Source organism: Amblyomma americanum, chromosome 10, assembly GCF_052857255.1.
Source record: "Amblyomma americanum isolate KBUSLIRL-KWMA chromosome 10, ASM5285725v1, whole genome shotgun sequence".
Lineage (NCBI taxonomy): Eukaryota > Metazoa > Arthropoda > Arachnida > Ixodida > Ixodidae > Amblyomma > Amblyomma americanum.
Genome location: NC_135506.1, coordinates 91,142,539 through 91,158,385, shown reverse-complemented (window position 1 = coordinate 91,158,385; position 15,847 = coordinate 91,142,539). Strand labels below are relative to the sequence as shown.

The 15,847-nt window shown below is 46.5% G+C and overlaps 1 protein-coding gene across 3 annotated transcripts in view; it reads left to right on the top strand.

The window, feature by feature from the left end:
* Positions 1-6,783, top strand: part of LOC144106508 (uncharacterized) — a 55,595-nt gene extending 48,812 nt beyond the window's left edge. For 2 of the 3 annotated variants that reach the window (XM_077639350.1, XM_077639351.1), the window contains exon 4: positions 6,378-6,783. In XM_077639350.1, coding sequence (XP_077495476.1) covers positions 6,378-6,639 — 262 coding nt within the window. In that variant the 3' untranslated portion in view covers positions 6,640-6,783. Of the gene's footprint in view, positions 1-6,357 lie in introns of all 3 variants that reach the window. The other variant, XM_077639349.1, reaches the window with a different exon arrangement.
* Positions 6,784-15,847: the final 9,064 nt, after the last annotated feature.

Here is a 15,847-nt window from a genome sequence, read left to right as displayed (position 1 = left end):
TCTTGGTAACAACCGCCAACTTCAACATGAAACTATTACAGATAGGGCGATGGCAGCATTCGAGCCACAGCCAAAGGTCTGTGTACAATCCGTCGACTATTTTTCTGCAAAATCAAAAGGAACGCTTGGCTGCTTTCACAAACCACATGAACAGCACTGAAGAATTCATTCGGTTCAGTGTCGAGGACGAGCCTTCTGGCAGTCTTCCTTTGTTGCACTTCTTGATTGAGACATGTTGCGGCCGCCTTTCGTTCAATATCTGCATAAAGGGCATACGGCTGTTCTTTCTGTTTTTCGGTGTACCAAAAGCGATATGTACCTTCTTCGATCGTCCGACGTGACGAAAAAGTATGCTCAAGATTTGAATATTGGGTTTCTCACCTACCACAGTGCACCGAGAGGTCATGGATTGCGGCGTCCCAAGCACTTCCTTGTTCTATCTTTACTCCCGAACTCCCTCCCCTACGCCGAGCATCATGTCAGCGAATATTCACGCCGGCTAAAATCTCTGTTTTTCATTAAAGAGTTATCTCTCTGAGTACCGATCTAAAGGTGTCATCACGCCCAGCACAATCGGTTCGTCTTCCTTGCCGCACCCAAGCCGCCTTCCCTTATGTACGGAGCGTCAGCGAGTCTTTGGTCGGTGCACTGCTCACTTACGGTATTCATGTCACTCACGCCTCAGCGTGCAAGCTTAGGAACGCGTTGCTGGCCTTAAATGACTGACTACAGAAAGAAAAGTTTCCTGGCGTAATTTATAGAATTCCTCCGCACACTGCGACCATTCCGACCGAGGCGAGAGCGGGAACTTCAAACGGCGATTCAGGGAACACAAATAGGACATCATCAGTGAAAAGACTGGCTCTAACGTGCTTGCCGAGCAGATGGCAGCCGCGACACACATTATCACTTGGGATGAAACATCAATAATCAGAACAGAAAAGAACTGACTCTCCCTCTCATATCTCGAGTCCCTGATAATGAAAAAAGCAACAACATTAAATTACAACGACGATAACCTTCCGCCTACAAGCGCAAAGGAGAGGCTTCGGTTGATTACTGCGTCGCAGTTTGTTTTGTCTTGGTTTAAGGCTTTTCGTTGAATGAACAAGGCTTCCGTACGAGAACCAAAGCGTCTACATTTTAACAACTTTCGGCCAGCATTCCTATTCCTTTGCACCTCCGCACTAAAACGGAAGAATGTATCTATGTATCTCAAGAGAATATAGGTCAGCTAAAAGAAAAAAAAAGTGTATACCATTCCATCGAAACTATAGCGTCAAGCTCAATCAATCAATCAATCAATCAATCTTTTATTTCCTCCTCAGAAAAAGATTAACGGAGGACGAGGAGGGCTCGAAGAAAAAAGTGGCAGTTTCCACTTGATGAGCTTCGAGCCCCCTATTTACAAGGCATACACAGTGGAAGATTTAGAAATATACATCTTTATACATTAGAAAGTGTAACAGTCAGTACGTATATGCAATACAAAAAACAATATACACTCATTCTCGAGCCACAAATAAAAGTCAATATATACAAGGCAGCCATGGTAGCACAACAATTTTACAATGGAAAGAGCATTTCTAAATACATGAAACAATTTCATACACGCTCACTCTCCCGTTACAAAGGACTTAAGTATATTGTTGTTAATGGTGCTTATGTTTATTCCCTCACAATGAACGTGGTTGCTGGTTTCTAATGGTTGGTTTCTACGAACAAAGCTTAATTGGCAACAACACCTGCATTTTTGCAAGTCTTCCAATTAAATATGGTAAAACGTGAAATATATGTGAAGCTCACAGTATGGAGCTCCGGTCTCCTTGGGAACACAGTAACTTGGTGTTTGCAAGGATTCATAGAGATACATAATTGTTTTACAGACTGATGCGTTGCCAGACTTTTAATATGCTAATGCATATGACGCACGTTCTCACTCTACGAGACGCCGAAATGTCTAATTTCTTACCCCAAGAAGGCCAAGACGGTGCATTGTTGCTGGTCAGCCAGTCTATGACAGCGTGCATAGAGCGACTTTCATGTGACCGTGAACTGTTCTGTTCGAGTACCAGTCCCTGTGGAGCTAGTTTTATAGACCTCAGTGCATATTACAGTTCGCTTTTTCTGTAAATTCCAGTAGGAGGTTCGCAGAAAGAAGAAAAATATAATGATGACTTGTGAATTCAAAGAAGGTGAAAGTGTACCGGGCACAATATCCGGCCGGATTTCTTGGTCTCAAACTTCCACTTCGGGCGCATTTAACACCGTTTTCCATCGAATCGTGCTCTGATAGCAAGCAATATGAATGCGTTTATTGGTACGTAAATTCGTTGCACAACTAACGTTTGTACCTCGTATAGGGGCTTCACTGGTGATGTGTGTAGTGGGCCGGCATGCTTTAAAAGGTCGAAGTGCCTTTTCCTGCGCCTTCCTAAGAACAGGCGTAAGCAAAAAGGATATGCCGGTGCTGTTATAGCATTTGCTGACGTCAAACTCCAACCAAAATAACCGATGTGCTAAAAAAGGGACCGAAGTTCAGCATGGAACCTACTGTACCAGAGCACGAGCTTCTGTCTTTAAAGTGGCAGTTGGAGCGCAGAGAAAACGACAAGGACCGTCAAAAGTCTCTTCTAGATAGTCTTGACTGCCTGCTGCAGACTACTACCAGTCGTCAGATTTGTGCGAGCAAAGGATGATCAAGCTTGAAAATGAATGTGCATGAGGTTGCCTCCTTTTTTGAAGAAAACGGGTTGATCGTTCTGCTAGCAGACTAGGGTGGAGGGTTGGTCTTACCACTGTTTGGGATGTTTAACGACACGCCACTAAAGCTGTCACAAAGAACCCTGCGCCGAATACAGCGCAGGCTTCCAAGGAAAAAGCTCAAGCAATATAACTCTGCAAGGACATGTCTTTGGATTGATTGACGAGCGTTGTTACTAACTACAAACAGTAATGTTTTTTTTTTCTGTGAGAAACCTACAAACTTTATAAGCCCTTTCGATGACAAGTGACTGAGAGGGTACCTGGCAACGGGAGATTGGCCCCTTTTTCCCGATGTGTTTAAAGGCGTTGGTATAAAGACCCATTCGCAACAAAGAACAATGGCGATGTGGTTTCCTTCCTACAGCGTCAATTATCTTTGGGTTGCGTCGTCTAGATAGTTACAAAAATCTTTTTCTTTTCTATTCTTAATGCTGCCCTGCTTCGTGTCGATAGGTCTCGCATTGAAGGAAATGGTGTCGTTAGTTTTCAAAGCACCAGACGTTTGACCCTGTGCAATATTATGAAGCTGCTTGAATTTTGTTTTGAGTCAAACTTTGTGACTTCTGACAACCAGAACCTTGTTCATCGCGAGGATATTTGCATCAGTCCTTGTGTGGTGACTGTAGTTGTTGGTACTCTTTTGGCCAGCATTGATCGTAACCTGGTAACCCCTCAAGAATTACCTGTTCAGAATAGATTGCATTTTTTAGTTACTAGCCTGACTTTAACACCACGTCAGACGTGCTGGATGTATTATCCATGTGTTCCAAAAGACCTGTAGCTATTTGAATCCGCTAATTCCGGGACGGTAAAACGGGCCATTGGTACTTTCTTCGTCAGGAGAGGTTTGAAACATTTATGTTCTCGCCTGGCGCATCACAGCCTCAACAATCAGGTTGGTCGGATGCTGAATGCTGGCTTCACTGTCTCGCCGTAGTGGTTCTGCGGAGAAGCTCCTGCAGGTATTGAAGGCTAGAACACCTTAGGAAGTTGACAGTCGAGTAAAAAAAATTAGACTGGAGGCTGTCCGCTATATTCATACGGTGTCCCACAATGTCGACAATGTAGCCAATCTCTACGGTGTGCAGTATGTATTCCCTGCCACACGCATTGTGACCCCGAATCGCCTCCGAAGAAAGGAGCGATAAAGAATGCATGAAATGTCACGCCACTCAGTTCGTCAGGTGTTCGGTTTGGGTGGTGTATGAAATTGCCCTGACCGGTGGGAAAATTTAGTTTCGCCAAATGGGCCCATGTATAAATGAACGACACAGGGAGCACCGGTATTCGATAAACGAATGAAAAGGGACTAATTTGCACTTGCTCTACGCAGCATTTTATTTGGCGGCGCGTGAGAACTTGTGCCGACCTTTGCCTGTAAGAGCATAAATTTCCAGGCGAATTCGTGAACAGATGGCACTTTAGCTTGCTTACGTTTTTTTTTTCATAATGAAGAAGAGAGATGACAACATTTGTGCTGCTTTTATCAAATTCTATAAAAAGAACTGCAGTGGAGCGCTTTAGTCTACATAGGTGCAGTAATAATGTAAAACCATTTCTCTGCGCGTCCTTTCTCCTTTAAACGCGTCCGACATATCGCCTCCATCATCTAACATACGCGCATAGAGTTTCTTACTATTAACTGGAGGTAAAGCTAGCGCCTCGCCTATGGACGTTTGCATCCATGGAGCATATTCGAGACGACCTCAGCCACCATGGGCGCTCTGAGCATCATGGGGCGGAGAGCCACCGACTGCAGAACCACAACTTTAGGCCAAATGTTATGAAAAACAAACGCTGTTCGAGAATCAAGAATGCCCTATCGTTTAATACCCTGTCTACAAATTGCAACAAACGAGCAGAAAAGCACGTAAACGTAAAGTTTGCCCAAAATAAGCGTTGGCTTGTTCTCCTATTGAACAAGTATTGCAGACCACAAAAGCCAATATTTAGTGCTTAACAGGCGCACTTTTAAAAAGAAATATGTTTTAAAAGCGGTCGCCTAAAGACCTTAAGAGGATTTTTAGTGGCACTTCGGAAAACAAAAACCTTTTATAGACGTCGTGTGCTGCTGCGTTTTCGCTACTATGGCTTTTGCGCACTACGTTTGTGCCGAAGTCTTCCGTGCGCGGGTTGCGCCGTGGACAGAATCGACCATCTCAGTAATACCACTCTGTGTTCCTGAAAAAAAAACGGACTCTCCGGCACCAAGTAGCTCATCGCCCCATGATGCTTGGAGCGCCCATGGTGGCTGACGTGCAGTGCTGCCAGCTTTCCCTCTAGGTAATAGTAAGGAACTCTATGCCTATGCGACTTCCTTCGCGCCATCTGCTAACCAAGCGTCGTAGATTGCGAGGGCGGTTTTGAGGGGGTTATGCACGATGGCGCTACGACTGCATTTTAATGCAGTTCTTGTAGACCCACGCTCTCTACCGCTTCTGTCCAAAACTTTTGTCCACAGCTTCCTGTCGCGCCACTCATGAGCCAGGAAATGCTTTCCCTTTAAAAGAACGCATGTTTTTGGCACGCACTTAGAGAATCATTTGCAAGACACATCAAGATATAGGTATCTGATTTATTCCGAATAAAATCACTCGCGAGTGTCCGCCTCTCATTGTGCTCTTAACGGCCATGCTTGTGTAGCACAGTCCCTTGCTTAAATTTGTGCTTGTGTTTTGTTGGCTGAGAGATGTTACTCTAAATATCTCCTTCGCCTATTCTGAGTGCACGTTTCGCACATTAAGAGTCAAGCTTTAACACTTCTATTTTCTGGCTTGGTTTCAAATATTAACGTCGCTGGACGAAGAATACAACTGCAAATACGGAGCCTCCTTCTGAACGCACTGGGTTCTGGTAAATAGGCTACTCGACTCGAACAATCCGGATGTGCTGAAGGAGGTTCCAACTTCTAGCGTGTTCTCTCCACTGCCCTTATAAAAAGGTACGAGAGGGAGACGAGGGTGTCAATAAACGGAAAGCCACTCAATAGCATTTGTTCTACCACGATATGCTTCCAGAGCTCCCACCCTCTTCCCTGGAACTTCTGATCCGCAGGAAGATCACAAGCGCCCGCGCGAAAAAAAAAAATTATGGCTGACTTCTAGGAGCCTCAAAAACAAACGGCTCTTCCATACACTGCCCGCACAAGCTTGACTAGTGAAGAGGGGACCATTTTATCTGGCGTACTATTATGAACACCCATTAATGAGCCTACGTACACAGAATGTGTACAGGGGAATCATAGACACTTTCCCCGCCCTCGTTCTGGGAGCTACGCATCAAATCAATACGATGCCGGAATACACCTACACATGGTCGTTAAGGTCCAAGATCTCACACCACTCTCCCAAACCAAGCATCCTATACATCCGGAGAGAGGAGGCCCTCAACGCGAGCACATCTATGTGTTGCTCCTATCCAGTTGTGTTAAGGATGTCATATTAGAGGAGAGGGCAACAGACGAATAGAGTTCCCTAGTTCATGTTAAAAGAACATTTTGCTATCTCCGTTGGCCTATTGCTTCGACACGTAGACACAGTGAGGTAGCCTCAAGCGCCAGTTGTGAACCTGCCGCTTTCTGTTCGTTTTCAGAGGCACCTCGGTGAGCACAGGATCCCTCAGGCGCGCATCGAGACGGTGGTGAAGAAGATGAGCGCCTCTGGCAGCTACCACCTGACGAAGAACAACTGCCAAAAATCGGCCGAGCGCTTCCTACGCGAGCTTGGTATACAGATAACTCTCTGCGAGCCTCAAGCGGAGGAGGTGGTGGAGCGGGTCATAATACCGGGGGCTGTCGGTGGAGCTCTGCTAGCAGGCGCTGGTATCCTGGCCGCTTGTTTCGCTTCCGTACCGCGTCGAAATAATAGCAACTAACTGCAGCAGTAACGCCGATTGGCTACCAAAAAAGATGCAGCCCATGGACTTCAAGCCAAGTATGCACTTTCGCAGATTATTTGAGGTTGTTAATACTTTCGGCGCTAGTCTGTGCACCAATCGAGTGCTGCGCAAATATTCGGTGGTGGATCGATAAAGTACTGATGTTGTATGTAAGGAATTTAATGAAATACAATAAATTCTCAGTCTCAAAACCGCCCTTTAAAGGAAGCCGTGGATGGATTCGCCACAGTTTAACGCAGAATTGTCACAATGATGATGATGGATTTCTATGGCGCAAGAGCGCCTATGGCCAATGAGCGCCATGGCACAAGGTATCTTTGATTACTGAAGGTGGAGCCAAAGACTAATTTTACAAGCATTTCACCCTCATTAGACGAGCACCGGGCCAGGGGAAAGCTTGTGCCCACTGTGTCACCGGTGGGTACCCGGCGGCACTGGGGATCGAACCCCGCACCTCCCGCATGCGAGTAGGATGCTCAACCACTCGGCCACCGCTGCGGTCGGAACAGGCACAATATTAGCGTTTATCGGGGACGTTAGCCCTTTCCAATAGAGGCATTTCGCAACGTTAACATCTTAGCTTCCAGTACGTATGTCAACAGGTACAATGCTTTTTATGTTTTTAGATACTAAACTTTTTGTACTTCCTTGCAGCCGCTAGTGAACTATTGTGCTACTCAGAAACATAGCGAAACGACATGAAGCATAAATATGAGTAGACAGTCTCCAACGCAAGGAGATGTCACCTCCATGGTATTAGTGGAACTTGTGGGCAGCATTTTAGGAAAATATAGAGTTGCGGGGTTGGTTTCTGAACTGGGCTGCGTGGATTATTTAGCAGCGTTAGTGTGTAAAATCATTTAACAATGAAATTCAAGTCCACACCCTTCAGGACTCAGCGAGCGACTTCAACGAGTCTTCCAAGAGCTTCACTGTACTTCTATGAAGAAAAGCTCGTGGTTTCTCTCATTCTGACGTACCTTTCTGTTGGTAAACTTGGCTGAAACAGTACAGTCATACAACACGTACAATTCACTAGAATGTGCTTCGCAAAGAATCGTGCTTGAAAGCGATAAGTTAATTATGAAATCCATAATCAATTATGAAGAGGGACCGAATACAACGGCTTTTTGCGGCGACCACTAAGCAGCTCTCTACATTAAAAAAAAGCACTGGGAGGTGTGAAATATCTCGTACGCCTTATGTACAAGAACTTATTTTGGGATCGCGCTTGGGTTCTTTATTCGAGCCCCTCCCCCACCATCCTTGATGCACTTCTGTCACCCCTCCCGAAGCTTATCGATCCAACAACGTAAAAGCTATTTCCCGTTCATGAAAACTGCGTTCTGAGACACTCCAAGTTATCACCAACAGGACAGATATAGATAGATAAATAAAGATGAGGAAGGAAGGACAGGGATGTTAACCAGAAAGGGGTTCCGGTTGGCTACCCTGCACTGGGTTAGAGGGATTAGGGGGAGAAAAGGAGGAAGAGAGAAGGGGAAAAAGGCATAACACGCACACGCACAACGCTGTCACAATTTGTCACCAACAAAAGCAGCCTTGCAGGTGCCGCATCAAGTGTCGAAAGAGGACGAAGCAGGTTCCAGACTCGTAACCGCCAAATTAGTGGCGTGGCGTTGTGCGTCAGATGTGGCGGCTGATGCGCCGTTGTAAATGAGGGATATACTTTTGCGTAGGTATTCATGGCACTTGTCCGCCATTGCTCCGTGCAACAAAATCGGCACAAAAGCCTGTAAGGCTACTGTTGATGCATAAATATTTCTCACTACAAATATTACTGCAGTAATCTCTGCCGCAAAGGATTTGCTTAATTTGAAGGGAATCGAAAAATTCTAGATGTTTCAGCGTTTGCTGTCCCCCGTTTTTTTAATTGAGTTAATATTCATAGCTCCCACAATTATTCCCTGTCTCAAAGTTCCCGTAAAGTTAACTCTGATCGGTGTTTCTTCTGTGGTGACGTTGTCGACAATAGAACATGAAATTCTTTAGTTTGCGGCGCATTTTTCTAATGGCTAATCCGAAAGACTCCCTGCTTTTATTAATATTTTAAACGCCCGCTATGAAGCAGTATTTACGAGGCAAACACTCCTGTTGACACTTGCCATATGCTCTCTCAAGTAACCGTGAAAAAAATGTATCCACATTTACTATGCATAGGCATCATTTTTTTTTCTTCCAAATTCCATTTTTTAAAAGTCGTCTTTCCAGTGTAGGGAAACCTAATTTCATCGGAAACAACCTTTAAGGACTGCTAACTGCGATGTTGTTTTCTCTATCTGAAACGAGGTTACAGCTGCCTGCGACGTCACCGCAAATTATATGGAGCCAATTATCACAGAAAACCACTATGTTTGAAAAATGTTATCTTTAGCCTTGCGAACTCTATTAATTGCATTCAGTGCTACGGAAACCCTGGTAGGCAGGAGAGCATTTCTTGAGCAGTGGCTTTACAGTTTATCAAGATGTAGCACACGACCTACGCGTGGCTCCGTTCGGTCATCACGTGACCACCCTCTGCATCTGCTTCATGTTGCATTCGTCGTCGTCAGGTGGGGAGTGGTGGAGTGGAGGCGTTGTGACCGCACCCACCATGTGCCCTGCCTTTGACTTCAACCAAACTTCGCCGTCATCGTGCGGAACGCTTGTTCCTGAGGCGCCCCAACGCGTCGTAGCAGTGTTCAGACGCCGCACGTAGCCGGGAGCATAGCCTTCTAGACTTCTGCGAGCGTACAAAAGAGGGTTTTTGGGGTCGTCACGACCTGGATGAGTTCTTGTACGCTCATTCGCCCACGCGGTCAACGCTGTGCTAGCACTATCTGTGATTGGTTCAGCGTTTGCCCACGAAGTCTGCGCATCGCTGGCGATTGGTCCTCTCGACTTAGAAAATAAAGAGATGCCACCACCGTCTGGAGGACGTTAAAGTAGCGAGAGTTGGCCGTTTTGTTTGCTCTATAGGAATGACATGATTGAGATTAAAGTTAGGTACACCGATGGATATACGAATTTGGCATCTTTGACTTATAAGAGACGTCACCAATCAATTATTAATTGGATATCTCAGTGGCATCAACCGTCAATCACCAATTATATATACCAATGACGTCACTAATCAGTCAAAAATTGGATTGCTATATCGATTTACAATGGGGCCACCATCTTGAATTCCTCTTAATTAGAAAATTGTACGCCGAAGGGTGGTGGTAGCCGACCCCAAGAAATCGAGAAACATTACGGGTAAGACCTAACGCTCTTAAAATTTTATAGTACGCTTTCAGACTCCTATGGGCTCTAATTCTTCATGCGCCTGAGTGAACCAGACGCAACGGCAAGCGTTATTTGTTCTTGGTGCAAGTGAGCGCGCATAAACAATAATGTGGATTAACTCGGCTAATCCAGGATATACAAAGCGGAAGCTATCGGCGTTCATTGTGCTCATTGGCGTTGGCGTTGACACCGTTCTAGACGGCGATGATATCGAGAAAAGAAAGGTCACAAAGGTCAATGGACGCCTCAACCGCGCTTTGAGGTACGTGGCGGTGGTGAGGGAGAGATGTGAGGGGATGAAAGACGGAGGGAAACAAGAAAGGAAGAAAGAAGAATTCGAAAATTAAAAAATATATTTGGAGGAAAGCTGCAGCGAAGCCGCAGAACGCCTGCGGCTCGGTGCAACTAACGCTGCCAGTACAGTAGTGACTAGCGAAGTGTATCCAAGATGCGCCGCTGACTAGCCTAGTGTAGCCTTCGCTACAAAAGTATGGTCTTTTTTTATCTACACTAGCTACACTAGTCACTGTAGCATGGTTCCCTTTTTTTTACTAGTGTAAAAAAATTTTACCCCACCTACACGAACGGATTTCTTTTACGCGCAGTGTAGCCCGGTAACTAACCTTCCTACACCGCTTTGTTTGGAGTTGTCGGGTAGCAGACGAAAAAAGAAGGCGCGCGTTTCAAACGGACAACCCCCTTTTGTGACTGTTAATGTCGTTTGCGGTTGCAGCGCAGCCTGGCAAGTCTGTGAAGTTCGTCCGCCTGGACGATGGCAGCGTTATGGCGGTGCACCCACGAGACGGAGACTGGCAACCTTACCTTCTACGAAGATAAATACCGCTTACACGTCTGAATGTGCATATTTTAGTCTGCCGAACGCTACTTCGCATTTAGGTAAGCCGCGTTCGTACAGTTGGTATCGGCCCTGAGCGACCCACGGGAACAAATGTATTTTGCGTACATGGTCATTCACGTATCTGTGTATGTTAGTGCGAAGCTCCCTACTCCCTACACTTACAGTATCGTCTTTAACGTCTGTTTATTGATACGGCGGCGCCTCAAAGCGGTCGGTCAGGCTGCTGTCTCAGAACCAAGGAGCAGCCATCGAAACTCGTACCCCATATGCCGCGGAACGCCGGTTCCAACGCGTCGCAGAGCGCTGTTCCCCTAGTCACGAGAGAAGCATGGATGCTTTGTATTTCGCACGAGGAACTGGTCGCCGACCCTTCTTCCGACGATGAACATACTGCGCAAGAAATTTAGCGGCAATTGCGTGATGTGCTGCATGCATCGGCTGAGCAGACGATACAACTTGGTGTGCTGCGCTTCATTTGAGGCGAAACAAAAATGCCCATTGCATTTATTTACTTACAAACGCCATGCAAAAACGTTTTGCAGATTATATTTCTTTTCTCTATCTTGCATTATATTACGACATCCCAAATATTCAGAGCTTGTCGTCTGCTCCCGAGGACGGCGACGATCGGTATCACGCTATTGGCTGACTCTCGTGCAGACGAGTGCAGCGCCTTTACGTCAAAGCTTTAGCCCCGCCCTCCACTCGCCTACACGAACTTCCACAAGTTCAGCGCAGTGTAGGTTAAAAAAATAGCCCTAGTGTGGCAGGGTGGGGGCGCTGCATATCTAGCGTGGGGAGCGCACCCAACGTTACAGATGCCAAGCCGCCTCTACTTGCCCCATGCACCCCAGCTTTCGCTCTCTTACCAGGTTCAGCAGTATTTAAGCTGCTGCTTATTTTTTCTAGACCAAAAAGGCATTTTTAGAAACGCAGGTGGTGGCTAACCATGCCCCATTTTACATCCAGCGGCGATATGTAGCTCTCTTTTATGAAAATATAACAAAACAGGGATACGCTGAATTTCTCCAGGATTACAGTGATTGTTAGTGCCCATATAAAAACATCAGGAAACACCCTAGGATTTTGTTTTGACCCGCCCCGGTGGCTCAGCGGTTCGAACCCGACCAGGGTTCGAACCCCAGGGTTCGAACCCGACCGCGGCGGCCGCGCTTCGATGGTGGCGAAACGCAATAGGTGCAGGTGTGCTGCGCGATGTCAGTGCACGTTAAAGATCCAAAGGTGGTCGAAATTATTCGGGAGCCCTTCACTACGCCACCTCTTTTTTCTTTCTTCTTTCATTCCCTCCTTTATCCCTTCCCTTAATGCGCGGTTCAGGTGTCCGCCGAGATGTGATACGGATACTGCGCCATTTCCGTTCCTCAAAACCACTTTTTATTTCCATTTTGTCTTGAGATAAATTTACCTCCGACGCTATGCGACCAGACTGAAGTGCATTGCCTAATATTGCCCTGCTCGGGTGCGATTTCACCATCAGTAGATGTTTCTTTTTGGCTCGAGGCCTTCAATGTAACAGTTATTGCATTAAAGACCGGCAAAGAATTTGCACTGCAAAAATTGCATCTCCGCTCAGGAGTCCATGTTTGCCATCATCCTGTTGAACTCTGGCAACGCCGCCCGGCGCAAGGCATAGCGTTATCGAGGTGGCTAACGTCCACCACGAATTATTATGTTAAAGCATTACTAGGCTATGTCTGCGAAGAAGTGTCCGCAAAAGGTGTCCGCAAGATGTGCCCGCAAAATGCGTCCGCAAAATGTGGAAGCAAAATGCAAAGACGGGGCTGAGATGTTCACAGAGATATCGATATCTGGCTCTACTGCGCCCTCGGACATCATCCAAAATACATGGGAGGTATAGGTCCTAGCCCGTCCCCTTAAGAGCCGCCGCCGTGCCTCACTGGTTATGGCGCTCGGCTTCTGACCCGAAAGACGAGGATTCAATTCCGGCCGCTACAGTCGCAATTCGATGAAACTGAGATTCTAGAAGCCCATGTACTCTGCAATGTCAGTGCACGTTGAAGAACCCCAGATGGTCCTGAGTAGCTTTGGTATGTTGTGCCCGATAAACTAACTAACCACCATTCTTTATATGCCGGCTTTTATCTTGGTGGCATGACTTCATGGGTCTGCTCATGTAGCCGCTGCGGCGTTGCAGCGCTTGTCGGCATGTGTAGCCTAGAATTAAAGTACAAACTCGATTTGCTCTTCATAAAGCTCGCCGTGCTATGAAGGTGTTGTCCAGCGCTTTTTTTTGTGCTCTGCGGTTCGGCCGCTTCGATGAACTCATTTCATTCTGCTCTCTTTTGAAGCGAAAGCTTCACTACGCTAGTCAAAGCCGATATTGCCTTGCGCTGCCGGTTGGCCTTCAACTGAGCCAGAGGTCAAGTGTGGCTATAGGCCTTCCCGTATGTGGTCCTCCATGGTGTCGCACCACTTCACCTCTGACCTTTCGATTCCCCGGTAGAGGGCGGTAGAAGGGTCACGCCAAGTGAAGTCGTGCTATTTAAACTGCCATTGTGACGTCAGCTTGAGGGGAATGTAAGCCGGAGCCCTGCGTTCATTGGGTGACCAATTTCTCGCGATAAATCAATATTTAACTTCCACCTGCCAGGGTGGGCACGCTTCCTATCCAGTGCGCGGAACGCACTTAATGTTACAGACGACAAACAGCGTCTACTTGCCCGATACACCACAGCTTTCGTTCTCTAACCAGGTTCAGCAGTAGTTAAACCAAAGCTAATTTTTGTTATCCCAGTAATTCTCTCACAGCCATTGATTCGAGCCCTTTCCGACAACAAGCAGTAGAGGTTATTTGGCGCGCACAAGTTTATCTCTAAGGCCCCACATAATCTTCACGAGGCAGTGATAGCGGTGAGTGTCTGATTGTATAAGGGTCTGTGCCATGCTACAGTTTGTTTCGAGAAGCAAGCTGTTGAACCTCTGCCCCGAGGGATACACGTATTCCACGCATGGGCACGCTGCAAGAGTGCGATCTCGTGACCACCTCATCCCTCCACGTAGTATCTCACGCTACTCTTTTTGTAATCGGGCGAAGCGTGAAATTATAAGACGCCAACAATCATGCGGAAAGGCATCTGAAGAAAACAAACTGCACTTCTTCGTCCTGTCTCGCTGCTTTCGATTGCACTTCGTCAATTGCGCTTTCCAGCCACTTTGACATCTGTGTCATTAAGCATAAGCGATACGTTGTCGATGTCTCGGCAAGGGCTTGTTATCTAGAAATCAACGCAATGCCATCGCCAACACCACGAGCGCCTGCGCAGATCTCGAGTACAGTAGGCACTGAAGAAGGGAAGAATTAGCGTATTTCCATGACCATAAAACAGACACAATCAGAATTCAAGAAAAGGAACTGTCAGAACGTAACCAACCTATCCTTTTTTACTTTCGTTCCCCTCTTTCTTTCTATCTTACTGTCCTCTGCCTATCTCTTTGGTTTCCGATAGCCGCAGCTCAGGTGCGTCAGGTTTCGATGGCAGATGCCGCGGCTAGCCACATCTTTTTATCTCCGCTTCAACGCGTTGGCGTTAAATGCCCGCTATGCAGAAAATCCGGCGACGGCGTTGTCGCCGTTGTGTGCGAAAAATCACAGGCATGACTCTGGCAGGTGTTCCTCAGATAGAAACCCAGGAGACAGGTTGGCCAGCTAGGTCGCGTTACCTTGCTGCGTCATCGCAATGTGCACGTCAGATAGGAGAGAACTGCTCGCCGTGGCAGGTGGCAGATAGATTAATGATCGGTCTCTCGGAAATAGCAACCATGGGCCGCACAAGGCCTAGCGCTGGGAGCATCTTCCATCGCAAGGCAGTGGCGCACCGCTTAGTCGCTGCACCACTGCCCCAGCAGGGGTATGACGACTCCCAGGGAACTATGAAGGTGAAGTAGAGAAGGACCTTCTGCATATATGGGATACAACCAATTACGCTATCGCATTATACCCTTAAGACGGAACTTAAGTTTTTCATCCTATCTTTTTTTATTCTATCAATAAAACAACTTACTGCGTCCCTGAGCTTAACTCAAAGCCAACCATCCCGAAGTATATAATGCATTGCGTCATTTCTCCAATCATTCAGAGAATCAGCGAGCGTCAAATATACTTCAACAGTATTGGAGGTTTAACACAATTTTCAGACAAGCTAGATTGTTCTTAGATTCAGAAAGTAGTATATCGCATTCGCAGGACCGAGACAAAGCCCGTGTGCTTTTGTGTGTGTCTAACAAATGCGCTATACAGCTTCATATTTTTGAGGACTGCCTCCATCTGTACATCTGGCGCTTCGCGTTACGTAAATACCTCGTTGACGATGTAATCGACAAATGCGAATCTGCACTGGTCCTGAAGCGCAACAGATAGCAGCCTTTCTTAATGGCAGAATATCTAGAATTACAGACAACTCGCTTTCTGTTGTTCGAGTGGTAGTATCGCACCTTTTTTTTTTTTTTTTACAGCGGCAATCAGTCCAGCAAGAGGTTTGTAAGGCAGGTTAATATTGCTTGCAATTCCAATGAGGGCATTACTGTCCTTTCTACTCACAATTCCAGGCTCAGCAACCACCCCGACAAGATGCCCGAAACTTATTTCAAACCTACCCCGGAGCTAACTGAAAATAGAATTGTAGACTTCGCGGAAGAATTCCCTACCTCGACAGATTCTCGCGATGCAGGTCATATTCGCTGCAGCGGAAAAATACTTGAGTTCGAGGCACAAAAGTCAGTCTCAGTTGAGCCTCAGTGAGAAAATTAGGAATCATTCGAGCGTCGTGAAAGTTGCCGGAGGGCAGATATAGGACTAGTTTGATATAGGCAACGCGCTGCTAACTTCTATCTTTAGTTAAAGGAAACACTTCACCAGTAAAATGCATGCATGTCGTGTCAACTTTGCGACCTGAATAGTATAATTCTTACCTTGTAAAAAAAGAGAATATCGATTCGCCAAAAAAATGAAAAAGAGTGAACTGGTGAGCAGCAGCTGATTGATCTACGATAGCGTTG